The sequence below is a fragment of the Melospiza melodia genome, chromosome 25 (assembly GCF_035770615.1).
Source record: "Melospiza melodia melodia isolate bMelMel2 chromosome 25, bMelMel2.pri, whole genome shotgun sequence".
Classification (NCBI taxonomy): domain Eukaryota; kingdom Metazoa; phylum Chordata; class Aves; order Passeriformes; family Passerellidae; genus Melospiza; species Melospiza melodia.
Window position 1 is genome coordinate 10,710,686 of NC_086218.1, and position 24,942 is coordinate 10,735,627.

Below are 24,942 nucleotides of genomic sequence, written 5' to 3' on the forward strand. Positions count from 1 at the left end.
GGCACTCTAAATAAATAAATTCTGACCCGTGTGACATTGTCACAGTTGGAGGGAGTGGCTCATTCCCTGTTCCAAACACAAAGTTCTCTGTGTTTTCTTGGGGTTTTGGGAGGATTTTTAAAAGCAAATTAATGGGGAACATTAATGAACTAATAGTCACAAATTCATACACTGTTACACTCATGAGAATGGCAGATGTGGAATAATAAGATATTTTTATAGTTTGATGCTCATAGTCACAAATAAGACAATTATAATATTGTCATTTTAAGTGACACCATCAATATCTGGAGTGATGCTGTCAGTCATGCCCAGGGCCAGCTGGAGCTCCAGGTCCCTCTCCAAACCTTCCCATTTCTCCCTCTCATATCCCTGACTTTCCCAGTGCTGGCAAAGCCTGGGGGGAAAGCCCAGATCCCAAAATCTACTATCCCAAATCCCAAAGCCCAGATGCCAAAATCTAAACCTCCCAAATCCTCATTAGGGGATTCTCTGAAAACGCTGCCTGAGGCTGAACATTCCAGGCTGGGACTGGAGCTCTGCAGCAGGGACACAGCACAGCCTCACACCTCGACCTGTCCCACTCCCACCCCGAGCTTTTGGGGAAATTTGGGCTGAAATTGGGACCTGGCCCCCATCCTGCTCCTTCCCACGCTCCTTCGGCAGGGCTCCAGCAGCCTTGAGGCTTTCCCAGAAAGTCACTCCTTATTTACACTGCATTCCCACAAGAATAACAGGGAATAAAAGAGTTTCCAGCTGGGAATCCCCTCGCTGGTGTTTCGTGTTTAAATCTGTTCCTTCGGTTAAAATACAAAAGAAAGGGGAAGAGCTGCAGTTTCTGGTTCCCCTCAGCTGGTGCTGCTCTGTGTCTCACCTTCCCAGAGATGGGGGAGCTTTGTGCTCATCCCTAAGCAGCTCCAGGTTGGGGTTTTCCACCCTCAATCCCCTGATTCTGCTCTCCCCCGTCTCAAAGTGCCCACAGAACTCTCAGGAAATCCTGTTGGGGTTTTGTCTCTGTGTCTCCTAATAGCTCCCAGCTGGGGTTTGCAAAATGGTTTGAACACAATGCGTGAAACGTTCACTATCCCACTGTTCTCCGTGCAGAGGTTTTATGGAACTTTCAGTAATTTACATCGGGTTTTTTCCCCTTTCTCCAAAAAAATCCCCCCAAGATCCTGCAGCCTCCAGATTCCCCCCTCAACTGCCCCGCAGCATCCCAGGAGTGTGGGATAATAACAAATAAATTATTAATAATACAACCAAATAATCAAAGCGGCGAGCTTAAAATCAAACTGCCCTTAGAAAACCCTGGGAAAACTCGTGGAATTCTGATTTACCCGGCAAGGACTGCAGGACCAGGAGCACCGCGATGCAGAAATTCATCGTCCTCCGCTGGGCGCCGGCTGCGGGAGCGGCTCCGCTCCTGCTCCGCGGCAGTTTCGGTGCCTGAGAAAGCAGGAAATGACTCGGGGGGCCTGGGCCGAGCAAAGCTCCTCGGAACCGTGATAAGGAACCCGTTCGTGCCGCAAAAACCTCCCCGGGTTGTGCCGAGCAGCCCCGGGCTGGGCGCTGAGCGTGAGCCGTGCGCTGCAAGTTTCCCAGTTTCCCTCTTGCAGAGGCGTTTTCGGACGGCGGAATCGCAAACCTCGGGAAGTTTTCCCCCGGGGAGGGTCAGTGCCGCTGGATGAGTTCTCATATGGAGAGAGGATGGTTTTGATTATGTTCTAACGGAGCAGGGCTATAAATAGCGAATTCTTCAGGGAGAGAAGGCAGAGATGCTGACTGGGAGCCAGAGTGGCTCCCGACTTCCCGTAAAAATCTTGGGGGATTTTTGTTGTTTTGGCTTCATTTCCCCTTCCCGTGCCTCAGTTTCTTTATCGGGAGGAAGAAACATGGACGGTCAAAGATTTATTTTATTTTATAGTGAGTTAAAACACCCTGGGGAGAAGGTGAGAGCAGAGCTCCTGTGAGGAGTGGGAGGGATCCAGGTGGAAATGGGTGCAGACCAGAGGAGGAAGGAAAAGGGGAAGAGGAAGAGACAGAGCTGTAAAATCAATATTTTGGTCACTCTTGAAGATGAAGGTTAGAAAGCCAAGAAAGAGCAAGATGAGCCTTGCATAGTACAGGAGGATTTCTCATTTGGGGTGCAGGGCCATGGAATCATGGTTGGGAGTGGCCTCAAAGCTCATCTTATCTCCTGTTAATTTTTAAACCAAAGATTTCTGTAGATTTTAAGGATTCTGATCAATGTTAAACCAAAATTCCCCAAAGCAGACTTTTTTTTTTTCTATCAGAGCGAACCCAACAGAAGAATTTTTCCAGCACATCCCAAATCTGGTTCCCAGCCCCCCTGTGCTCTGCAGAAGGAGCTTCCCCCATCTGTAGGCAGATGTTTGGCAAAGGGTTAAATGCCCAGGAATGCTGAGCAGGAAGTGAATCTCTTCAAATCCTCCTCCCCACAAGACCCTCCTCTCCCTCCTCCTCAAGAATAACAACGAAACTCAAAAAACCCCAAGCCAAGCAGAAATCTGAACTCGGTGTGAAGAATCCCAGCAGGGCTGGGGTCAGCAGCTCGGCCAGGAGGCACTGGGGGAGCAGGGAAGGGTTAAAATATCCTGGGATTAAAGGAATGGGGAGGGAAGGGGCGAGGAAGATCCCTGAGGATGGTTCTGGCTTATCAGAACCCTTGGCGTGGGAGCTGGATTCAGTGGGATTTGCTGGCTCAGGGCTGGGAATGACTCCAGAACTGGCTGTGATGGTCTAAGACTTGCAAAAATTGGGGAAACTTGGAGAATCCATGAAAAGAAAGGGGCCTGGATAAAATGTGCCATAAGGTACCAAAGGGGGGAAACAGCTGCTCCTCCCTGGCTGGGACCAGCTGGAACCTCCAGCAGCATCCTGCATCCCAGGTGCAGCTCTGGAATTGTGTTTCTGGATGGAAAAGGAAACTGTCCTGTTTTCCTCCTGGTGTTGTTTTTTTTTTTTTTTTTTTTCCTTTTTGCCTTTTTTCTTATTGATTCTTCACATCTGGCATCACAGAACAAACCCATTGCAGCCACAGAAAGGAGGCAGACCAAGGGGGCTTTTCCATCTCCCGTCCCAAAACCTTGCTTCCTATTCCCCCAAATCCCTATTTTGCTTTATATTTCTACTTTTACGTCTTTATTTTTTTAATCATGAAAAAATTTTTTTTTTTTTTGGCCAAAATTCAACACAACAACAGAGCAGCGAGGGAGGCACACCTTTCCTGAGGGAAAACTCAACGTGTGAACCAAACCAGAGGGAAAAAGGAAGGAAAAGGAGACAAAAAGAAGGAAGAAGGAGGCTCCTGGTCCTGTGCTGAGGGGGCTCCATCCCAGGGATGCTCTGGGCACCCCGAGCCTGGTGCTGTGCAGGGGGGTCAGACCAAGGAGGAAGGTGCAGCTGAAGTCAGCAGGGCTCGGATGTGCTGTGTCATTTCCCAGCTTTAATAGGCGGAAGCGAAACACGGAGGGAAATTAATCCAAGGCAGGCAGTGACTCTGATTCTCCCCTGAACAATGCCTCGTGCCCAGGAGATGGCATTCGCAGGATTCCTGCGGAAGAGGCTGCAGGGGACATTGTTTGGAGTTTTCCTCACAGGAGACGTGAAGATGGATGGAAAATCTTCATTTTCAGTGCCCGGCACTCCCCGTGGCACCGTCAGTCCAGAGGGAGGTGGAATAATCTGGAGGGAGGGGCTTTGGAGCCGTCCAGGCTGTTCTTGCTGGCTGATGGAATTTTTTAGTCTAAATAAAGTTTTCCTGCTCTTCCCAGCTCCTCTGTAAACAGCAGCAGCGTGGGGGTGGGGGACAGAATCGGGATGGGAGATGTGAGGGGCTTGGAATAGGGAAAAAATATAAAGAGGGAAGGGAAGGGAAGGGAAGGGAAGGGAAGGGAAGGGAAGGGAAGGGAAGGGAAGGGAAGGGAAGGGAAGGGAAGGGAAGGGAAGGGAAGGGAAGGGAAGGGAAGGGAAGGGAAGGGAAGGGAAGGGAAGGGAAAAGAGAAGAGAGAGAAGAGAAGAGAAGAGAAGAGAAGAGAAGAGAAGAGAAGAGAAGAGAAGAGAAGAGAAGAGAAGAGAAGAGAAGAGAAGAGAAGAGAAGAGAAGAGAAGAGAAGAGAAGAGAAGAGAAGAGAAGAGAAGAGAAGAGAAGAGAAGAGAAGAGAAGAGAAGATCCTGGGGACAGGTGACCCTGCAGGTGACCTTGCGGACAGGCGAACCTTCAGATGAACCTTCAGGTGACTCTGCGCACAAGTGACTCCGGGCCCAGGCCGTGCCAGGTGTCCCCTTGTGTCCCCCCTGTCCCTTTGTGTCCCCCGCTGTCCCGGGACTGGTCCTACCCCCCCATGGCCCCGTCGGCTCCTCCGGGCCGCCAGGGGGCGCTGTGGGTGCCGCCATGGCCGCCGCGGTGCTGCTGGGCTGCGCCGCCATCGCGCTCGGGCCCGCGGCCGCGCTCGTGCTGCTCACGGTGGCGGCGGAGCCGCTGCTCCTCATCGTGCTGCTGGCGGGGTGAGCGGGGCCGGGGGCCGAGGGGGCCGTGGCGGGGTCCGTGAGGCCCTTGGGGGGTGCTCTGGGACGGCTCCGGGGGACACCGGGGGACACCGGGGCTGGTGCTGCCCGGGGCGGCTGAGGGAGCTGTGGCGGAGTGAGGAGCCCTGAGGCGAGGGGACGGCTCAGGGGAGATTGGGAGCAGCGCTGAGGGCGCTGCGGGTCCCGGTACCCAGCGGCTTGGCCCGGTGCCGGTACCGGGTGGCTCGGCCCGGTGCCGGTGGCCGCGGTGCCATCCCGGTGTCCCGTTTGTCCCCAGGGCGTTTTTCTGGCTGCTGTCGCTGCTGGCGGCCTCGCTGATCTGGTCCGTGTGGGTGCAGCTCAGCGGGCGGGAGGACGCGGCGCTGCTGCCGCTCGGAGCCGCCGCCGCGGTGCTGCTGCAGGAGCTCTGCCGCTTCGCCTGCTTCAAAATGCTCAAGTGAGAGCAGCCCGGGGCTGTTCCGGGGGCTGGACCGGGGCTGGGGTGTCCCCGGACTTGGGGAAGCCAGAGCAGATTTGGGGCTCTGTGTCCTGAGGAACCCCACAAAGTGTTTTCCTTGTTAAACCCCGGGAAGGAGCCGAGCAGCTCCTCGGGATGGGGCTCATGATCTCCCTGACACGGGGCTCACACTCTCCCTGGGATGGGGCTCTCTCGGATGGATCTCACGCTCTCCCTTCCCTTCCCCTCTCCCTGGACTGGGGCTCACCCTCTCCCTGGATTGGAGCTCACTCTCTTTCTCTCTCTGGTGGGGCAGGAAAGCCGATGCAGGGCTGGCCACCCTCAGCAAGGACGGGCGCTCCCCGCTCTCCCTGCGGCGCACGGCTTACGGTGAGCAGAGCCCTGGGTGCTCCATCCACCTCTCCTGCCCTTCCCTGAGCCCTCCGGGGCTGTGGGGGCTCTCCTGACCCCCGGCTCCCCCTCCACAGTGTCTGGGCTCTCCTTTGGCACCATCAGTGGCCTCTTCTCCATCACCAACATCCTGGCGGACTCTGCGGGGCCGGGCACTGTTGGGATCCATGGGGACTCCCCGTACTTCTTCATCACCTCTGGTGAGGCTGGGGCCGTGGCGCAGAGGAGGAAGAGGAGGAGGAGGAAGGCTCTGAGGCTCTGTGTGTCTCCCCACAGCCTTCCTCACCATGGCCTTGGTTCTGCTCCACACCTTTTGGGGCATCATCTTCTTCGACGCCTGTGAGCGGCGCCGCGCTGGGGGCCTGGGGCTGGTGGTGGGCAGCCACCTGCTCACCTCGGGGCTGGTGAGTCCTGGGGGGCACAGGAACCCCCACCCACTGCCCCTCGCTCCCTGCCTGGGGCTGTGGGGGGAGTTACACCCCCAGGCCCCCCCAGCTCCTTGGGGATGTGAAGGATTTGGGGGCGCACAGCTCAGCAGGGATTTGAGTCAGGTTTCCACCTTGGAGGGCTCAGGAGGGTGTGACCTCTCTCTGTGTCCCCAGACCTTCCTGAACCCGTGGTACGAGGCCAGCCTGGGCCCCATCCTCATCCTCACGCTCTGCACTGGCCTCTGGGCCTTCAGCACCGCCGGTGGCTCCTTCCACAACGTCCTCAAGTGCCTCTCATGTAAGGGGGAGTGGGGTGTCACTTTTGGGGGCTGCTGGGATGGGGCTGGATGAGTCTTGTTGAGTGGGGGCTGCCACAAACCCCTAAATCCCCCCCAAATTCACAAATGCTCCTTTTCCCCCAGGTAAGCAGGAGCCTGAGGGCCAGGCCGTGCTCTACTCGGCGCTGCAGGTGCCTCCTGAGGGCTGAGGGAGCCGTGGCCCCACCACCAGAGCCTCCTGTGAAAGCCTTCACCCCTCCTGCTCCAGCAGAATTTGTGTCTGCCCAGTTCCCGGAGGCCTTTGGGGTCTGACTGCTGCTCCTGGGGAATTTGGGGTCTGACCACCACCCTCTGCCCTTTGCTCCCAGATTCTCTAAACTCCTTTCCCTCAGTTTGAGCCTCTGGGCAAGGCCAGGGTGGGCCAGATGCCTTGGGGGGAGTCGGGGCAGGACCCCCCCATTTCCCTGTGTTTGTCACTTTGGGGGTGTCCCCACCCCTGGTGATGCTCTGGGCGTGGGGGACACCAGGACTGGGATGCTCTGCCCTTCTCACCCCTGTTCAGTGCCAGGGGGGTAAATTATTTTTTTAATTAAGAGTAAAACCCTTTTACAAAAACACGGGCTCACTGTGGCTGCTGGGGAGAAGGGGAGGGAGGAGAAGGGGTCGCTCCCCCTGTTGTGCTCTGCTCCAGGTTTTTTGGGGGTGATGGGATCCAGCCCAAAGCCCCTCAAAGGCGCTGGTTCCCTCCTCACAAAGAGCCACCAGGAGGGGGAAAGGGCTTTATTTGCCTTGGGGCTGGGGGATGGCCTGGGTTGGCTCCTCCCAGCCCAGCCCAGCCCAGCCCGGCCCGGTCAGGGCTCAGCGGGAGTGGGCGAGCTCCGGGGGGAGGATTTGAACGCCACGTCCTGTGCCTGCTCCCTCCTTGCCCTGCAGGGGTAAAAACCAGCGTGAGGGGGGGTCTCTGCACAGAGCTCGGGGCTCCCCCCAACTCTGGGGGTCCCTCTGGGGGGCTCTCACCGCATCCTCTTGGCCCCAAAGTGGACGGCGAGGAAGAGGCCGGCGCAGCAGGCGATGGTGCCGAAGATGATGGCGATGATGGCGCCTGTGTGACACCCCGAGGGGTCAGGGGGGTCCCGTGTGACCCCCCCAGCCCAACATCCCACCTGGAATACCTGTGGAATATCCCTGTGACCCTGCAAGGGGAAAACCGGGCTCAGGGCCAGCTCCTGGGGCTCCAGGAGCCGCCTGAGGGGCGCGGGGACCCTTCCCAGCCCTGCGCTCACCCCTGAAGGACGAGAGCACCGAGCGCGCGTTCAGCTCCTGCGGGGCTCGGAAATTGTTCACCAGGAGCTGCGGCTCCTCCTCCTCCTTCGTGCAGTAAAGGCTCCCCTGGAGCTGCTCCAGCTGGAAGGGAAGGAGAAAGGAGAGGGAGAAGGAAAAGGGGATGGGATGGGATGGGATGGGATGGGATGGGATGGGATGGGATGGGATGGGATGGGAAGGAAAGGAAAGGGGAAAGGAATAAGGAGCAGCACTGGGGGGCTCTTCCCCCAAAGGCGGGGTCTCCCCGCACAGCGGCTCCCACCTGGGCGCGGCTGATGCGCACGGGCTGCGGGAGGACGTTCCAGAGGACGCTCTGCGAGCAGGGCGGGGTGGTCAGGGAGCCGTTGTAGCGGTAGTAGCGCTCCAGCCGCTCGGGCAGCAGCTCCCGGATGCTGAACGAGGGGATGTCCACCGTCTGCCCTGTTGGGGGGAGCGATTTGGGGCGTGCTGGGAGCGGGATTTGGGGTTCCGCCCTCCCTCTCCTCACCTGCGTGGCGGATGCTGCCGAGATGCCTCAGGATGTTGTCATAGGCGGGGTGGGGGTCGTCTCCGAGCTGGGGAGTGAGGAGGGGTCAGCGAGGGGCTGGGGAAGCGCGGGTGGGTGGGTGGGTGGGTGGGGGGCGTGGGTGTGGTGTGGGGTCCGCACCTCCAGCAGGACGCCGAGCACGGCCAGCCCGCCCGGCTGCTGCTGCGCCGCGCTGGCATCGGCGAAACGCTCGGAGTCAAAGTGCACCACGTGCATCTGCGGCACGGGGGGGACACCGTGAGACCCCCACCCTGGCACCCCAACCCCTGTGAGCCCCCTCACCCCCCAGCCCAACGCCCCGAGCCACCCCAACCCTCCTGAGCCCCTGCCCCGGCTCCCGCCCCGCAGCGCCCGGACCCGCTCCCACTCCCGTTTCCCACCCTGATTTTTCTGTCCCCCATCCCCTCCCCAGGACCCCTTTCCACATCCCCGCACCCATTTCCACATCCCCACACCCATTTCCACATCCCCGCACCCATTTCCACATCCCCGCACCCATTTCCACATCCCCGCGCCCATTTCCATATCCCCGCACCCATTTCCACATCCCCGCACCCATTTCCACATCCCCGCACCCATTTCCCTCCCCAGGACCCCTTTCCACATCCCCGGACCCATTTCCATATCCCTGTACCCATTTCCACATCCCCGCACCCATTTCCACATCCCCGCACCCATTTCCCTCCCCAGGACCCCTTTTCCGTTCCCCGCAGCGAATTCCCGCAGTGCAAACCCAATTTCCACGCTGTTCCCACACTGACGCCCCTCCCCACAACCACTTCCCACACAATTCCCACGCCGCTTCCCGACCCCAAACCCGCTCCATCCCCACGTCCCGCCCCCAGACCCGTTCCTGGCGGTGCTCCCGGTGCTCCCGGTACCTCGGCGGGGGCCCGGCGCCCGTCCAGCAGGTGCTCGGCTCCGGCGGCGCTGCCGGGCCGGCCCCAGTGGAAGTGGAGCTGAACGGCCGCGAAGGTTCGGGGCAGCCCCCGGAGCCGCAGGGACGGCGGCAGCGCCAGCACGGCTGCGGGACACCGGCATCAGCGGGGCCGGGACACCGGGAACGGCCCGGTGCTGCCCCCGGTGCCGCCCCCGGTGCTCACCGGTGTGCCCGTTGTTGGCGAGGCTCAGCTGCGGGCTCTCGGGGCGCTCGTAGCCCTCGGGCAGCAGCGGCGGCAGGGACGGGTCGTGCTGTGCCCGCGATGTCGCGATATCGATGGGGGACTGAGCGCGGCCCCCGCACTCCGGGTGCGCCTCGGGCCAGTGCTGCTGCCCGTGCGGACCTGGGGGGCACCGAAATCTCTGGGCACCCCCCCACCTTCACGCCGTGACCCCGAACGCCCCCGGTGCCCCCGAACCGGGACGCCGGTGGCGTTCCCAAGGGCCTCGTTAATCTGTCGGGGACATTTTTTCCAGGCGGGAGAGCGGGGACAAAGCCGAGCCCGCGGGGCCGGGGGGGCACCCATGGGTCCCCCCGGGATGGGGCTTAGCGGGATTTGGCCGAGGCCGGATCCTAATTGGATTTGGCAGCGGGAACCTTATGTAAAGGAGCACAAAGGGCCCATTGGAGCGAGGGGGGCAAAGGGGGGGCAGGAGGGGGAAAATGGGGGGCTGCACCCATTCAGCCCCGCCGGGCCCAGGGGAACCAGGTGGGTGCCCACGGGGGGGGCACAGATGTACAGGGGGGAGCAAGGGCGTGATCTGCCCATCTCCTTCCCATCTGGGGGGTCCCGGATGTCTGGGGACATACTGGGGGGGCCCAGGGGTGAGTAAAGGGGTGATGTGCCCATCTCCTTTCCATCCGGGGGGTCCCAGATGTCTGGGGACATGTTTGGGGTACCCAGGGGGAGATCTGCCCATCTCCTTCCCATTTGGGGGACCCAAATCAAGGGGGGCTGTCACCCATCCACCTCCCCACCTTCTGGGGAGCCCCTCAGCTCATGGGGGGGGGTTTGGGGTGTGGGGATAAATGAGGGGTCCCTGAGCGGGGCCCCACTCACCCTCATACGTCCAGTGGGGACCTGCTGGGGAGAGTGGAGGATTTGGGGTGGGGGCTCGGCTGAGCCTCCTGGCCCCACATGGGGGCGCCTGGGGGGGGCTGGGGGTGCACCCCAGGGTGGGATCTGTCGGGGGGGGACTCACCAGCGGACAGGGCGGGGGCCAAGCCCCCCAGGAGCAGCAGCACCCTCAGCATGGCGGGGGGCAAGGGGGGCCGGGAGCCACCGGGCCGGCCCTAAATACCCACCCGGGGGGACGGGCCCCCCCGGGGGGACGGGGAGGGCAGGAGGGGCCTCACCCGGGGTGTCGGGGTGAGGGGAGGCTGGAGATGGGGCGGCGAGCGATGCAAATGTGGCGTGAGGGCTTTGTAGGACTGGGATTTGGGGGTGAGCGGTTTGGAGTACTGGGTTTTGTGGCGTTAGGAGTTTAACGGATTGAGGTTTATGGGGCTCTGGGGGTTTGGGGGGCCCCTGGGCCTTGTGCAGGGTCGTGGGGAGGGGTGTCGGAGTCACCGTGAGCCTCCTGCGGGAACAGCCGGGCTGGGGGCTCTGGATCTGGGAGAGATTTTGGGGGGAAGATTTTGGGGGGCTCGGGGGGAGCCCCGAGCAAACCCCGCACGCTGTCCCAGGCCACGCCCCTCTCCGGGTAGCCCCGCCCATCTGCTGGAAGCCCCGCCCCGCGGGCGTTCCCCGCGCGCACAAGCGTGACGTCACAACGGACCCCCGCCCCCACGTGGGGGCCCACGCGCCGTCCCGCCCCGGTTATGTAACGGAAAGGGGCGGGGCCGCCACGCCCATTGGCCGAGCAGCGCCGCCGAGACCGCCGCCCATTGGCTGAGGGAACGGGGGCGGTGCCTGGCGCCGCGTGCCCCGAATCGCCGCGCAGAGGGGCGTGGCCAGAGCCCCGCCCTCCGGCCAATCAGCGCCGGGCTGCGGCAGCGAGCCAATAGTAAGAAAGGGGCGTGGCCTCCTCGGGCGCGAAGGCCAATGGGATCGGGGCGGGGCGGGGCCCGGCCGGAGGCACGTGCGGCCGCGCACGTGTCCGCGTGGGGCCGCCGCGGGCGGGGCGGGACCGGCACCGGGACACAGAGACCGGGACACCGGAACAGCGGCACCGGCACGGGGACACCGGCACGGCCACCGCCGAACCTGCCCGGGGACACCGACAGCGGCCGGGAAACGGGGACAGCGGCACCGGCAACGGGACACTGATACCGGAACGGTGATACCGGCACCGGGGCAGGGACGGGAACAGCGACACCGAGACAGGGACAGCGGCACCACCGCAGGTGCAGGCGGGAGCAGGTGGGACCCGGGGTGACCGGGGCTGGGGGGGAGGTCCTGGGGGTCCCATCACGGGTGGGGGCTCCTGCGGGGGGATCTCGGTCCTGGGGAGGGGGCGGCAGGGGATGGAGGGGGCGGAGCTGCTGGGGGGTTCCTATATTGGGGGGGAATGGGGCCTGGGGCTGAGGGTGGTCCTGGAGGGTATTTTGGGTCTGGGGGGTGTCGTGGGTGAAGGGTCCCGGTGCCACCTGGGTCCCTGCACCCCCACCCTGCTCAGGAGATCTGCTCCCCTATGCGAGGCAGCACTGGGGCTGTGGGGATGACACCCCCACGGGAGAACAAGGCAGTTCTTTCCTCGCCTTCCATTTTTGTCCGATATCCCCCCGGTGTTTCCCTCCCTCCATCCCCCAGGCAGCCTCGGCTGGAGCTGAACGCAGCGAGAGGCTCCCCTGGGGGGGCCAAGCCCGCCATGGAGCCCCCTGCCCGCGCCTGCTCCTGCGGCTCCCCCGCCTCTGACAGTGGGGCCGAGGCCGAGAGCTGCCCCCGGAGCCCCCCCAGAGCCGAGCGGAGCCGCAAGCGCCCGGCGGGGCTGGAGCGGGGCAGCCCCGAATCGCCGCCGTCCCCGCGCGGGGGGAAGCGCCCGCGGAAAGGGGAGGGCGGGGATGTCCCTCCCAGCGATGGCGATCGACTCTTTGCCCAAAAGGTGAGGGTCTGGCACAAAAAATGAGGCTTTGGCACAAAACAAAGTGGCACCCTAAAAATGGGAGGTGAGGGGAGGGCTTGGTCCCATAAAAAAAGCTGGGCCTGCCTCAGTTTCCTCACCTGAAATGGGTGGGTGGGGAAACTGAGGCAGGATTTGGGGGTGAGGGGTACACGAGCCCCCTTCCCATTGCGGGTGCAGCGCAGTCACCTCCTCCTCCTCCTCCCTGTCCTGGCAGTGCCGGGAGCTCCGGGGCTTCATCCGGCCGCTGGCGGAGCTGCTGGAGGGGCTGCGGCGGGGCCGGTACGACAGAGGTGGGTGCCCCCCACACCCTCATCCCCCTCCCCCAGACCCCTCTTTCCCTTTGGGGAGAATTCACCCAATTTCGGGCCTCCCCAGGGCTGAGCAGCTTCCAGCAGAGCGTGGCCATGGACCGGCTCCAGCGGATCATTGGGGTGCTGCAGAAGCCAGAAATGGGGTGAGTGTTCCCCGTGACCCCGTGGGGCGGGCACGGGGGTGTCCCCGCTCCGCGGAGCGTGACCGGAGCTCTCTCCCCGCAGTGCTCGCTACCTGGGGACGCTGCTGCAGGTGGAGGCCATGCTGCGCCTCTGGTTCCCCCACGTCGCCCCCAAACCCGCGCTGGACTCGGCTCCTCCCGCGGCTCCCCCGCGCCGCCGCCCTCCCGCCGGTGCCGCCGGGGCTCCCCGGTGCCGCCGCCTGCCCGGGGAGCTGCCGCTCGGCAGCGCCGCGGGGCCGTTCCAGCAGCGGGGACCCCCCGAGTCCCCCCCGGCGCCGGACGTGTGACGCCCCCCCCGGCTCGGGGGGGGGAGATCTCGTCTGCATTTCTTGGTTTTGCCTTTTTTTTTGATTTATTTTTTACCGGTGGTCAGTGAGACCCGCGGGCGGGCGGGACTGACCGGGGGAGGCACCGAACCCCCGCCAGAAGCCCCAGCCGCGGGGCGGCCGCGTGCCTTGGCCGGAGCGGAGCCCCCTCCCCGCGGGGACCGGGCCCTCCCGGGCTTGTGCCTTCCCCCGGCGGCTGGGGGGGAACGTGGGGACCCCCCCGAGCGGGGAGGGCCCGGAGCCGGCCCTGCTGGAAGCAATAAACGCCGCGGGAGCGGCCGGGGCCAGCCGGTGTCGTGTCCTCTGTGCTCGGTGGGGCGGGGGGCGCGTTCCTATCCCGGGGGGGGCTCAGAGCCGGTCCCGGTCCTTGGTGCCCCTCTGTCCCCTCCGCTTGGGACCCCGGGAGGCCCCGCCGGTCCCGGCTCTGCCCGCCGGAAGTCCCGGTAGTACCGGAAATCCCTCCCAACGGAAATTCCGCCTTTAGCCGCTTCCGGTACCGGCGCGGAGCGGCCGCGGCTTCACCGGGGTCAGTCGGGACCGGGACCCTACCGGGAGCGGGGAGAGGCCGCTTGTGGGGCGGGGGGTCCTTGCCGTGTTCCCTTCGGGCTCCCTCGGTGTCCCCGGGAGCGGGGCGGGAAGCACCGGCCCCTCTCTGTACCCGGGGCGCGGGGAGGAGGGAGAGGCTCCCCCGAGCCCCGGGACCGCCCGGTTCCACCGCCCCCATCCCACAGCCATGGCGAACCACCTGCGCTTCGTGGGTCGCACGGTGATGGTGCAGAACGGGAACGTGGAGGCGGCGTACGGCGTCCTCAACAGGTGAGCACCGGGGGGAACTCCGGAGGGGCTGCAATTCCTTCATGCACTGGGTCAGAACCAGAATTTCTGGAGCAGAAAGTGACGGGAGGGCTTTTCGCATGAGCTGCACATCCTGCTGACTGCTGGGATTGGGCGTTAAGCAGTGAAATAAAGGAATATTCCTCGGGAAGCGCAGGAGGAGGCGCTGCCGTCACTGAGCTCTCTGCTCACAGACCTTCGTAGATCCCACCTTAAACTGAGCTCGGGGGGTTCCTTCCCCTCGCTCCCCTCATGGATGGATGGCGAGCAGAAGGCGCTGAGGGTCCGCACGGTGACCGGGCCGAGGGGTCCGCACCGGGACCGGGCCGTGCCCAGGGCTGGCAGCGTGGGCTGGCTCATCCCGGATCCTTCCCTGCCGCTGTCACCGCTGCTTTCTCTCCCCTCCCGCAGGATCCTGGTGCAGGACGGCGTGGCCGACGCGGTGCGGCGCTCCCGCTACTACGAGAAGCCGACCCGGGCGCGGCGGCGGCGGGCGTTCGAGGCGTGCCGCCGGGTGTACTGCGCCGAGATGGCGCGCAAGATCGCCTTCCTGGCCAGGAGCGCCCGCCAGGACCCGTGGCCGGGCTGCTGAGGGGGTCCTGCCCCAATAAAAACCGTCTCGCTTTAATTGTTTTAATTGAGTTTGGTTAATGAGGGCGTGAGGGGAAGGGGGCGTGGTCTATGGGCGGGGCTGAGCGCGCGCGCCTCTCGGAGGTCCCGCCTTCCCGGCGGCCCCCGCGTGCCCCCGGCCGCGCACGCGCCGCGCGCGCCTTTCCGCTTCCGCCCCGACGCGCCGTCACCGTCAGGGGCCGCCGGGCCGGGACCGGGAGCGGCGTGAGGGAAAACGGCGCCGGTGAGGGAAATTGCGGGGCCTCGGAGGGCGTGCAGGGAACGGGGGGAGCGGGCGGGCTGGCGGGAAGGAGGGAGGGCGGGAGGCGGTGGCGGAGGTGGCCCCGGGCCCGGCGCGCCGCGCTGAGGGGGCCGGGCCGGGCCCCGGGCGGAGCTCCGCGGCCCCGGGGGATGCCGGGCCCTGCGGGAGCGGGGTCGGTGGGAGCTCCGTATCTCCGGAGCTCCGTCTGTCTGTCCGTGCGAGGGAAATCCCCGGCAGTGCTCGGCCGTGTTCATTGATCCCGGTGCCGGGGTTGTGTCCCCTCCCCGCGGCGGCTCCGCTGTCCCGGTGTGACACGGGAACAGCCGGGAAGTGAAGCCGTTGCTCCCCCGGTGGAGGGTGACCCGGCTCTAATTACACGAATTTTGCGGTTTATTACGGACGCGCTCAGAGCCGTTGGTGTCTCGGGGCTGTGATTTGTGAGTCCTGCTTGCCCTCAGGCTCCGCAGGCTCAGAACGCGTGGGGGAAACACCGCGATTTGCGTTTGGGCTCTGTTTGAACCTGGCTGTGAGGAAACTGCCAGGAAAAGCAGAACCTGCAGAGGTTTCCAGGCTCTGGAGGGAGCAGCAGTGACCTCCTGGAACTGCTCACGGACCTGGAATGGGGGGCTCTGTTAGGGCTGAACCCCAGGAGGGATAACTGACCCCAGACCCCATTCCCAGCTCCAGGATGGATAACTGACCCCATTTCTATTCCCAGGAAGGATCCCTGACCCCAGACCCATTCCCAGCTCTCCCAGGTGTCCATCCAGCCCCACCGCAGTGCCCAGCTCCAGCTCAGCCCTAAGGAGATTTCCCCAAATCCTATTAGGGCCCAGTTAAAAGCAGTTGCAGCCTCAACCCTGGCTGTGAGGGGATGTGAGTGCCAGAAACCAGCCCAGATTTGGGGCTGCCCCTTGGGGAAGGGGCTCGGGTTGTTTTGTGGGGTCCCACATGTTCCCCTCTCAGTGCTTCTCTCTTCCCAAACCCCATGGAGGGATTTGGGGGGCTCAGACCTTCCTCCTCATGTGGTTTTATCTCATTTTAGCCCACAAAAGCTTTTCCCACCCATGGAGCTGATCCCTGAGGGAGGAGGTGATTATAGGAATTTGCACCTTGTTAACAAAGTGGCTAAATTACCATTAATCTCCTAAAAAAGGAAAAAAAAGCCCAAAAGATTCTTTCTTTAGTTAGGTAAAAGGATACTTCGTAAGATTTTCGGGATTTCCTCTCAAACTTAAGGATAGGAAATTGGACAAAGTAAGATTTTAGGGATTTCACTTCAAACTTAAGGGCAGCCAATTGGACAGAAGCCAAAAGGTTTCACCTAAGCAATTAATTAGAAAAACAAAAGAACAAATTACTTTTGCGGGATGTTTTACTGAGAGCAAGAGCCCCTAGCTCAAGTTTTCTCTCTATAGAGCTTTGTCATTTTGCCTTTTATTAAAACTTTTCCCTTTCCAACACCACCTACTGATTTTACCCCACCTACAGCAGCAGAGCTACCTCGAGTGTGCCACATTTCTCCCAAACCTCATCTCCCAGAGGTGGTTTGGATGAGGTGATGAAGCCCAGGGCCCTGTTTGCTGTTTCTCCTTGCAGCCTGAGCAGAGATGTCTCTGTCCAAGCGGGAGCTGGACGAGCTGAAGCCATGGATCGAGAAGACGGTGAAGCGAGTGCTCGGCTTCTCGGAGCCCACCGTGGTCACTGCAGCCCTCAACTGCGTGGGCAAGGGCATGGACAAGAAAAAAGCAGCTGGTATGTCCAGAGCTGGGCTTGGAAAACGGCCCAAAACCTCGCCAGGGTGGAGGGGCAGTTCTGTCACCCTCCGTGAAGCGAGGAGGGGAAAATCCGCCACGTTCAGCTGGAGGCCGTGGGATGAGTTACCAAATACAACGAGTAAAAATTAATTCCTTATTCAAGGAACTGGAAATGAGCACCCCCAAAACTTGCCAGGGTGGAGGGGCAGGGGTACAGGGCAGTTCTCTTAATGGAAAATAGCCCCAAACTTTGCTAGGATGGAGGGGAAGGGGCACAGGGTGGTCCTCTTGGGTGAGGAGGGGAAAATCCATCAGGTCGGACTCAAAGCTGGAGGTCTTAGGATGTGTTAAAAAATCCAATGAGTAAAAATTAATTCCTCATTTAAGGAATTGGAAATGGTATTTTAACTAGGGTGCTTTTTTTGCCCATTACAGCCCTACCAGACTCAGCTGGAGGCCTTGGGATGTTTTACAAAATACAAGTAAAAATTAATTATTTATCCAAGGAACTGAAAATGGTAATTTAACTAAGGTGATGTTTTTGCCCATTACAGCCCTGCTTTGCTTCTCCCTTAATCCCTTAGTTTAAAGCTCCTGACAACACAATCCAAGATCCCAGAGGCTTCCAGGTCTCCCTGTGTTTGTAGACTTGAACCACACTTAAATTGAATCACACCTGAAGTTTGTAGACTGGAATCGCATTTAAATTTAAGTGGTTTCCATTTTCCAAGGAGTCTCTGGGTTCTCCATCCTCTTGCCCACCTCGAGCTCAGAATTCAGCACTGATGGGATTTTCCTCCTTTGCAGACCACCTGAAACCCTTCCTGGATGATTCCACCCTGAGATTTGTAGACAAACTCTTCGAGGCAGTGGAGGAAGGACGGAGCTCCCGGCACTCCAAATCCAACAGCGACCGGAACCGCAAACGGGAGCTAAAGGTGATTATTGATTATTGATTATTGATTGGTTTGTTCCTGTGGCTGGGGGGCCTGCAGGCAGCACTGGTGCTCTGGCACACTCTCCTCTTCCAGAGAGGTACAGCTTGGAATGTTCAAGAGAAATGACTCCTCTCCATGGTGAAGTGTGGGAGCCTTTACCTTGTGGTTCTCTTTCCCAAAGCCCGGGTGGAAGCCTGGCTTTGGCTTTCTGTGAGGCTGCTGGAGTGAATCCATGGGCATCCATCTCCCTTCTCAGTGCTCCTTGTGCTTGTATTTTCATTTGGAGCTGCTCCCAGGGATGTCCCATTGCTCCCTGTGCCCTGACACAGCACCGGGGCTCTCTGGTGGATGATCTGGGGGGTTTTCATTCCCTTTCTCCACCCAGAATCACCAACAGGTGTTTTTTGGCAGCTCCTGCCTTAGCACAGGATTGATTCCAGCTGGGATTTCATTGCTCTGCTGTTTCTCCCTTGCCTGGGATGGTGGAAGGTCCATCCAGAGCTGTTTTCACTTCTTTCTTCTCTTGAGGACTTCTCTCAGCATCCTGCAGAATTCCATTTTGCCATCACTCTGCCAAGTCTGACAGTCCCTCTCCGTGCTGCTCCTGCTCACAGTGATGTTCCTTTCACTCTTCCTGAGGTTCCTATTTTAGGGCACTCTGGGTTTCCCCAACATTGCAGTCAGCACTGAACCTCAGTGAGCCAGAGCAGTCCTGTCAGGATCTGCATCTCTTTGGGAGTGCTGGGACTCCTCATTTCCCTCCAGGAATTCTTTTCTGAGCTGGTCCCTGGGGCTGTGGGAGTGTGAGGGTTGAGCAGGGCTGGAGGTCCAAGTGCTCCTCTGGGCACGGCAGCGGTGGGGACATTGGCAGTGCCACCACTTGGTGATGGCAGCAGTGTGGTGACAGCCTGCTGGGGAGAGCAGCTGATGGCAGAGGGATCTGTGATGGCAGCAAGGATCTCCCACCAGCAAAGTTCCATCTGGTGATGGCAGCAGGAGCAGGGCTGGGGCTGCAGCAGGGGACCCTTCCCCAGTGAAGCCACAGGGCTGTCTGGCCTGAGCACTGCTGGAGTTCCTGGCTGTGCCAGAAGCTGGGCTGGGCAGCAAGAGCAGAAACTGCTCCTTCTTCTCTTGGCTCCTGGCACGGAGGGAGATGTTCCTCCTGCCAAATCCTCGCTCTTCTCTCTGCAATCCCATCTCTTGGCACTCATCCATTGCACTCTGGGTCTGCCTGGACCCTGCAGGAACACAAACTGGTCTCTGAGGTGGTCAGAACTCTCAGACTGACTGAGCCTGCCCCAGCACAGGGATCTCTCCTGGCTCCTGTTGTCCCCATGGCCTCGGGCAGTGCTGGTTCCCAGGCCCAGCTGCCGCTCCTCGGTTCACTCTGGGGTAGGTCATGGCTTGGGAAGGTCAGGAACTGAACGTAAAGTTTCCACACTTTATACTATGGGCAAGTCCTTTCTCTTGAACTTGTAGGTTTTCCAAGAAGTACCTGTGTGGCTGAGGAAGTGTCCTTGTAGGATATGAACCGTTGTAGTGAAGAAGGGATTGCAACTAACGCTCCCAACCGGTGTGTATATTTTCTTTTCAAATAACACCTTGACACACACACACACACTACATCCAGGTTTCCACACACAAACCAGGCACTGATGATGGAATCCACAGATCCTGGGGCTGGGCCTGAGCAGAGCTCTGTGAAAAATGTGCTGTGCCTTTTGTTTGGTGATCTGAGGCTGCTGAAAACCCATCAGAGGGGCCATTGCTCCATGTGCTTCTCTGGAGTGTGAGGGAATGCTGCAGGTGTCCCAACACTCCCTGGGAACAGAAGCCACATTCTCCTTTTGCTTGGTAGGACAGCACAGATTCTTTCACCAAACCCTCTCAAGTTGGTGGAAGATGTGGAGATGTTTTTATCCCAGTCAGATCAGCTCTGGCCAGGCCATTTCTGTCTTTCCACATCTCCTCAGTGCCAGTCCCCCCTCTGAGCAGCCAGGGGAGCAGTGGTGCTGTTAGGCAGGCTCATCCCTGTGATGTCTCCTCCTCTTGCATGGACTCCATTGGTGTTTCTCTGGTGGGGGAGCAGGGCCCAGGCTGGGCTTGGGCTCAGCCTGCACGTGCCACCCTGGAATTCTGCGTTATGGAGCTGGAGCTGAGACATGCTGCTGGTTTCTCATCTCAAATCCTGCTCTGGGAGGAGAACATTTTGTTCTAACCACAGCTTTCTGCTGTTTCCTTACACTAGGATGTGTTTGGTGATGACTCTGAGGTGTCCAAGGAATCCTCTGGTGTCAAGAAACGGCGCATCCCACGGTTCGAGGAGGTTGAGGATGAACCTGAAGTCATTCCAGGCCCTCCATCAGAGAGCCCAGGGATGCTGACTAAGCTCCAGGTTGGTTTTAGCTGGGCTGTGTCCCCACACAGTGTAGAGCTTATCCTAACTTGTATCCCAAACTGAGCAAAGGAAAACTCACTGTCTGTTTTGTCCCACAGATCAAACAGATGATGGAGGCAGCCACGCGACAGATTGAGGAGAGGAAAAAGCAGCTGAGTTTCATCAGTCCTCCAACCCCACAGGTAACAGGCAAATCCCACACATCCCTGGCCCCTGTTTCAGCTGTGATATGTTAGCCTGGGTCTGCTGGAACAGGCATGGAGCAAAACTTCCTTCTCTTTCAACAGCCCAAAATTTCTTCCTCATCCCAATCGGAGCGGCTCCCCATCGGCAACACCATCCAGCCCTCTCAGGCAGCCACGTTCATGAATGATGCCATTGAGAAAGCCAGGAAAGCTGCAGAGCTGCAGGCCAGGATCCAGGCTCAGCTGGCACTGAAACCAGGGCTCATTGGCAATGCCAACATGGTGGGACTGGCCAACCTGCACGCCATGGGCATCGCGCCGCCGTGAGTACCGGGGTGAACCCCAAAGGCTTCTCTGGGAATTTACAGACAGCCCCAACAAGGGGAGAGATCAGTCAATCTGATTCCATGTTCTTAAAAGGATAATTTATTATTATATTATGTTATATTTATTATATTTATTATTTATATTATATTTATTATTTATATCACATTATATCACATATCACATTACATTGCATTACATTGCATTACATTACATTATATTATATTAATGCTATACTAAAGCTATACTAAAGAATACAGAAAGGATACAGACCAAAGGCTAAAACTCATGACTGTCTCTTCATTGGTCATTAAGTAAAAACAATTCACATTTAAACCAATCATACAATCTCCAGAGCACATTCCAAAGCAGCAAAACACGAGAGAAGCAATCAGACAATTATTGTTTTTGTTTTTCTCTGAAGCTTCTCAGCTTCCCAGGAGAAGAAATCCTGGTGAAGGGATTTTTCAGAAAATCTGACAATGACACTTCTCCAGTGCTGCTGGTTCCTCAGCAGTGACATTGACTGCTGCTGAAGGAATAAATTTTATATTAAAAGAGGTGAAATGGAGGTTCCTCCTCCCTTGGCTGAGATTGGAGTCTTTTCTCCAAGGCTGGAGTCTCTTCTGGCACTACAGATGAGCTGTAAAAATACAGAAAATACAGAAACCATGGAAATAAGCTCAAATTTCCTTTGATTTAGTGCTGTATTCACATTTGAATGGAACATACCTTATCCTGCCCCTCAGGAAAGTGGAGCTGAAGGATCAGACCAAGCCAACACCTCTGATCCTGGATGAGCAGGGCCGGACAGTGGATGCCAGCGGGAAGGAGATCGAGCTCACCCACCGCATGCCCACCCTGAAGGCCAACATCAGAGCAGTGAAGAGAGAGCAGTTCAAGCAGCAGCTGAAGGAAAAGCCCTCAGAGGATATGGAATCAAACACATACTTTGACCCCCGGGTCTCCATAACCCCGGCCCAGCGGCAGAAACGCACCTTTAAGTTCCATGAAAAAGGCAAATTTGAGAAAATTGCCCAAAGATTGAGAACAAAGGTATCAGAGGTCTTGGGTAGGAGGGGATTCTCCTCTCCTGGGCTGGCTTTGATTCTGATGTTTTCCAGTCAAATTACCTGAAACTTTTTCTTAAAAGCCCTGGTTTTGTTGGGATGGTGTGTGCCCAAGTCAGCAAGGGCTTTCTCACCACTGTCTTCACCTCCTGAAGGGCAAACTCTCCATTTTTTTGACAAAACATTGTAAAGTTCTCAAGAGAACAAATCTCTTTCTGGCTGAGTGATCAACTCAAAAGAGGAGATTTAAAAGGAATTTTGTTAAAATGCTCCAAGTTCTTGGGGAAAAAGGGAGAGAAAAAGTCCAGGGATACAATCCCTGGAGGGAGATGTTCCTTTGGGAATGTTCCATGGTCCTGAAAGGCTCAGGAACAAGAGCAGAGTTTTGGCAGGCTTGGGAGCTTCCCCTCTCCATCATGTGCTGTGTGGTTTCTCTCTGCTTCAGATTGTTTGAGAATCCTGATAAATCAGCAGGTGATTTGTGTTCAGCTCTCCACAGAGCTTCTGCTGGCTTGGAATGACCTTTCTGTTCCGTTTTCCTCCTCAGGCTCAGCTAGAAAAGCTGCAGGCAGAGATCTCCCAGGCTGCCAGGAAAACTGGGATTCACACTTCCACCAAACTAGCTCTGATCACCCCAAAGAAGGAGCTGAAGGAGGGGGAGATCCCAGAGATTGAGTGGTGGGACTCCTACATCATCCCCAATGGCCTGGATTTGTGAGTATTTCCAGGTGTTGATGGTTCTGCCACAGCAGGAATTCAGGAGCTGCATGGTGGGTGTGGGAAACATGTGGAAAATCAGGCCAGATGTTCATGCTTGAACATCTAATTTCACCTCATCTCCAAGATCAGGCACTGAGTTTGCTCCCCAAGTTTCTCTGGGGGCTGTGGTAGGCAGCTGCTGTGGAGTTGCAGGGATATTTTAGCCCAGAGTTGAGGAAGTTTGGTTTTATTTATGATCTGCACAAGTTTTGTTCACGATGGATGTGGGGCCCTGCTTTTGAACCCCAAAATGGGGGGAGACACCTGTACATTAACACCACCACGGGTCTCCTTTGGCCCATCGAGCTCTGGGTTGGGATTTGTGCAGGAATTCATGCTGGCAATTCTTCCATGATGCCCAACTCTCTCCTTTCTAGAAAAGGCGGCACGACCTCAAAGAAAGACGAATACTTTGGGATCACCAACCTGGTGGAGCACCCAGCCCAGCTCAACCCTCCAGGTATGGCCCTGGCTTTGGGGACATCCAGCAGCCCCATCCCCTCTGTGTGGCACCGCCAGTGTCCCCCTGCATCCTCCAGGCACATTCCTGATGCTCTCATTTCCCTCCAGTGGACAGTGACACGCCGGTGACCCTGGGTGTGTATTTAACAAAGAAAGAGCAGAAGAAATTACGGCGCCAGACACGGCGAGAAGCCCAGAAGGAGCTGCAGGAGAAGGTCAGGCTGGGCCTGATGCCACCACCAGAGCCCAAAGGTGAGTCACAGCCAGGCCCTGGGCAGGCTTTGGGATTGCAGGGATCTGAAATCCACACGGACACTGGGTTTGTGTGTGTGCAATTGTTCTGGTGGGGAAAAGCTGTCCAGTGAGAGCTTCTCTCCAAGAGGAGCCCTCCCAGCACCTCTTCCATTCCCTTGCAGTGAGGATTTCCAACCTGATGCGGGTGCTGGGCACAGAAGCTGTGCAGGACCCAACAAAGGTGGAAGCTCACGTCCGAGCACAGATGGCCAAAAGGCAGAAGTAGGTGGCACCTTGTGCTGTGACATTTTGGGACACTTCTGGGTAGATTTAGTGCTGCTGTTTTGTTTAGGATCAGCCTTTTCAGTGCTGTTTGTTTCCAGGGCTCACGAGGAGGCAAACGCAGCGAGGAAGCTCACGGCAGAGCAGCGGAAAGCCAAGAAGGTGAAAAAGCTCAAGGAAGATGTTTCCCAGGGGGTTCACATAGCTGTGTACAGGTGAGTGAGCTCAGAGACAGCTCACAGGTGAGCAGAGGGACCTCTCAGTTCTGTTTTTTGACAAACATTTTTTTTTTTTTCATCTTTTCCTTAGGGTTCGAAATTTGAGCAATCCAGCAAAAAAATTCAAAATCGAAGCGAATGCTGGGCAGCTGTACCTCACAGGAGTGGTGGTTCTGCACAAAGATGTCAATGTGGTGGTGGTAGAAGGAGGTGAGACCTTCTAGGCAGGCTTGGGTCACCACAGAGCATTGTGGAGCTTGCCTCCAGCAGGAATTGCTATGGAAATTGGTGACAGGGTTAGGGAAGGACAAGGAAGTGAGGAGGCAATTAAAAACTCCCTTAATTGCATTGTTAATGATGCAGAGCTCAGTAATCCAGTCAGAAAACCCAGATCATTCCATGAGGCAGGGAACCTTTGCTAGCTGCAGGTTAAGAGATTTTCTGAAAATGTTGAGTCTTGATTCTTCCACAGGCCCCAAAGCACAGAAGAAATTCAAACGTCTTATGCTGCATCGAATAAAGTGGGACGAGCAGACGTCAAACACAAAGGGAGAGGGTGAGAGATGCTGTGCTGCTGGCAGAGGGGGGAGTCCTGCTCCATCTCAGGGGCTAAATGAGCTTTATTCTGGGGTTTTTGCAGATGATGATGAGTCTGACGAGGAGTCCGTTAAGAAAACAAACAAATGCTCTCTGGTTTGGGAGGTGAGTTGTGGTTTAAGAAAACAAAGGTGAGGTGCTGAGGTTGGATCCAACTTTCCATCCCATTCCTTGAGCTGTAACCTAAATAAAACCACATATTGCTGTGTTCCCCACATCCCCTGGAGCCAGGTGGGAATTAGGGTGACACCTCACCCCTTATCTCCCTCCAGGGCACGGCGAAGGATCGCAGCTTCGGCGAGATGAAGTTCAAGCAGTGCCCCACGGAGAACATGGCGCGGGAGCACTTCAAGAAGCACAGCGCCGAGCACTACTGGGACCTGGCGCTCAGCGAGTCCGTGCTCGAGTCCACGGACTGAGCCTGCCATGGCTGCTCCTGCCCCACAGCCCCTGAGCCACACAGCTCCCATCGCTCTCCTCAGCACCCCTATTAAAGACATATTTTTTAAAACAAATCGCCGTAGCGTTGTTTTGGGTCAAGGGGGAAAAGGATGAGGATGGTGCTGCGTTTGACTTTGTGAGGTGGGCAGGAGCCGCTTCCCCTCTTCCCCAAGCTGTGCTGAGGGAGGCCCGGCCATGTTCAGGTTGGACATGAGGGAATTTCTTCGAATCCCCATCCCTGGTTCTGTCCAAATAACGACTGGATGTGGTTCACAGAGTTTCTCTGTGCCAATCGGTCACGGCTTGGGCTCAGAAGTGTTTTCCCAGCTCAGTGATTCGGGGATTTACGGCACAAACGCCGTTTTTATGCTCGCGCGCTCTCCGCCCCCTCACGGCCAGGAAGGGGGGGGGCAAACGGCTCTGTGGGGGGGGCGCCGCCATCTTGCCGGGCGGGGCGGGCGCGCGCGCGCAGGCGCGGCGGGGAGGGGGGCGGGGCGTGCGCGTGCGCGTCCCGCCGGTGTGCGGGAGTCACAAAATGGCGGCGGGGGGGCGGGCGGCGCGCGCGGGGGGGGCCGGGCCGTGACCGCCTCCGGTACCGGCACCGCCTCGGCTACCGGCACCGCCTACCGGCACCGCCCGGCCGCTACCCGGGGGTCCCCCCCGCGATCCCTCCGGGCCGCCACCGCCTCTTGCACCCGCCGGGGCCCAGCCTTTCCCCCCACCCCAGGCCGGGACCGCCTCGCACCGCCCGAGCACCCCCGGGCCCGCTCGATCCCCCCGGGCCCCCCCTCCCTGCGCC

At 58.8% G+C, this 24,942-nt stretch overlaps 5 protein-coding genes across 7 annotated transcripts; 4 read left to right on the top strand and 1 right to left on the bottom strand.

Annotated features, from left to right (window-relative positions):
- Positions 1 to 4,413: 4,413 nt before the first annotated feature.
- Positions 4,414 to 6,715, top strand: APH1A (aph-1 homolog A, gamma-secretase subunit). 2 transcript variants are annotated; one of them, XM_063176552.1, is made up of 7 exons: positions 4,414 to 4,526; positions 4,825 to 4,983; positions 5,300 to 5,373; positions 5,472 to 5,594; positions 5,671 to 5,798; positions 5,997 to 6,120; positions 6,245 to 6,715. In XM_063176552.1, exons 1-7 carry the CDS (start codon positions 4,414 to 4,416, stop codon positions 6,307 to 6,309), a joined length of 786 nt encoding a protein of 261 aa, XP_063032622.1. In that variant the 3' UTR covers positions 6,310 to 6,715. The 2 variants fall into 2 exon arrangements, with proteins under 2 accessions (XP_063032622.1, XP_063032623.1); XM_063176553.1 differs by lacking the exon at positions 4,825 to 4,983.
- Positions 6,646 to 10,143, bottom strand: CA14 (carbonic anhydrase 14). The gene is made up of 11 exons (XM_063176189.1): positions 10,092 to 10,143; positions 9,567 to 9,687; positions 9,053 to 9,267; positions 8,831 to 8,973; positions 8,070 to 8,165; positions 7,911 to 7,977; positions 7,686 to 7,843; positions 7,384 to 7,504; positions 7,273 to 7,293; positions 7,118 to 7,202; positions 6,646 to 7,027 (listed from the first exon to the last, which is right to left on the bottom strand). The coding sequence occupies exons 1-11, from the start codon at positions 10,141 to 10,143 to the stop codon at positions 6,952 to 6,954; spliced, it is 1,155 nt and encodes a 384-aa protein (XP_063032259.1). The 3' UTR covers positions 6,646 to 6,951.
- Positions 10,144 to 10,990: 847 nt separating this feature from the next.
- CIART (circadian associated repressor of transcription) lies at positions 10,991 to 13,060 on the top strand. Its single transcript, XM_063176564.1, has 5 exons — positions 10,991 to 11,251; positions 11,642 to 11,933; positions 12,169 to 12,244; positions 12,330 to 12,408; positions 12,491 to 13,060. Exons 2-5 carry the CDS (start codon positions 11,700 to 11,702, stop codon positions 12,732 to 12,734), a joined length of 633 nt encoding a protein of 210 aa, XP_063032634.1. The 5' UTR covers positions 10,991 to 11,251; positions 11,642 to 11,699; the 3' UTR covers positions 12,735 to 13,060.
- A 55-nt stretch (positions 13,061 to 13,115) lies between these two features.
- MRPS21 (mitochondrial ribosomal protein S21) lies at positions 13,116 to 14,235 on the top strand. Its single transcript, XM_063176568.1, has 3 exons — positions 13,116 to 13,299; positions 13,505 to 13,589; positions 14,019 to 14,235. The coding sequence occupies exons 2-3, from the start codon at positions 13,507 to 13,509 to the stop codon at positions 14,197 to 14,199; spliced, it is 264 nt and encodes an 87-aa protein (XP_063032638.1). The 5' UTR covers positions 13,116 to 13,299; positions 13,505 to 13,506; the 3' UTR covers positions 14,200 to 14,235.
- A 146-nt stretch (positions 14,236 to 14,381) lies between these two features.
- PRPF3 (pre-mRNA processing factor 3) lies at positions 14,382 to 24,217 on the top strand. Of its 2 annotated transcripts, XM_063176530.1 has the most exons (16): positions 14,382 to 14,460; positions 16,078 to 16,233; positions 17,043 to 17,173; positions 19,422 to 19,568; positions 19,670 to 19,753; positions 19,859 to 20,079; positions 20,830 to 21,136; positions 21,698 to 21,864; positions 22,287 to 22,369; positions 22,480 to 22,623; positions 22,788 to 22,887; positions 22,989 to 23,102; positions 23,197 to 23,315; positions 23,578 to 23,661; positions 23,746 to 23,807; positions 23,975 to 24,217. In XM_063176530.1, the coding sequence occupies exons 2-16, from the start codon at positions 16,089 to 16,091 to the stop codon at positions 24,119 to 24,121; spliced, it is 2,055 nt and encodes a 684-aa protein (XP_063032600.1). In that variant the 5' UTR covers positions 14,382 to 14,460; positions 16,078 to 16,088; the 3' UTR covers positions 24,122 to 24,217. The 2 variants fall into 2 exon arrangements, with proteins under 2 accessions (XP_063032600.1, XP_063032601.1); XM_063176531.1 differs by lacking the exons at positions 14,382 to 14,460; positions 16,078 to 16,233 and adding an exon at positions 18,653 to 18,746 and having other exon boundaries at positions 17,039 to 17,173.
- Positions 24,218 to 24,942: the final 725 nt, after the last annotated feature.

Excerpts from the sequence above, each read along its gene's own strand:
- APH1A (XM_063176552.1), top strand. The coding sequence starts at position 4,414 with ATGGCCGCCGCGGTGCTGCTGGGCTGCGCCGCCATCGCGCTCGGGCCC. Across the intron at positions 4,984-5,299 it reads GCCTGCTTCAAAATGCTCAA|GAAAGCCGATGCAGGGCTGG; the intron begins GTGAGAGCAGCC and ends CTGGTGGGGCAG. Across the intron at positions 5,595-5,670 it reads GTACTTCTTCATCACCTCTG|CCTTCCTCACCATGGCCTTG; the intron begins GTGAGGCTGGGG and ends GTCTCCCCACAG.
- CA14 (XM_063176189.1), bottom strand. The coding sequence starts at position 10,143 with ATGCTGAGGGTGCTGCTGCTCCTGGGGGGCTTGGCCCCCGCCCTGTCC. Across the intron at positions 9,688-10,091 it reads GGCCCCCGCCCTGTCCGCTG|ACATCCGGGACCCCCCAGAT; the intron begins GTGAGTCCCCCC and ends GTATGTCCCCAG. Across the intron at positions 7,028-7,117 it reads TTTGGGGCCAAGAGGATGCG|GGCAAGGAGGGAGCAGGCAC; the intron begins GTGAGAGCCCCC and ends TTACCCCTGCAG.
- CIART (XM_063176564.1), top strand. The coding sequence starts at position 11,700 with ATGGAGCCCCCTGCCCGCGCCTGCTCCTGCGGCTCCCCCGCCTCTGAC. Across the intron at positions 11,934-12,168 it reads ATCGACTCTTTGCCCAAAAG|TGCCGGGAGCTCCGGGGCTT; the intron begins GTGAGGGTCTGG and ends CTGTCCTGGCAG. Across the intron at positions 12,245-12,329 it reads GCGGGGCCGGTACGACAGAG|GGCTGAGCAGCTTCCAGCAG; the intron begins GTGGGTGCCCCC and ends GGGCCTCCCCAG.
- MRPS21 (XM_063176568.1), top strand. The coding sequence starts at position 13,507 with ATGGCGAACCACCTGCGCTTCGTGGGTCGCACGGTGATGGTGCAGAAC. Across the intron at positions 13,590-14,018 it reads GCGTACGGCGTCCTCAACAG|GATCCTGGTGCAGGACGGCG; the intron begins GTGAGCACCGGG and ends CCCCTCCCGCAG.
- PRPF3 (XM_063176530.1), top strand. The coding sequence starts at position 16,089 with ATGTCTCTGTCCAAGCGGGAGCTGGACGAGCTGAAGCCATGGATCGAG. Across the intron at positions 17,174-19,421 it reads ACCGCAAACGGGAGCTAAAG|GATGTGTTTGGTGATGACTC; the intron begins GTGATTATTGAT and ends TCCTTACACTAG. Across the intron at positions 23,808-23,974 it reads AATGCTCTCTGGTTTGGGAG|GGCACGGCGAAGGATCGCAG; the intron begins GTGAGTTGTGGT and ends ATCTCCCTCCAG.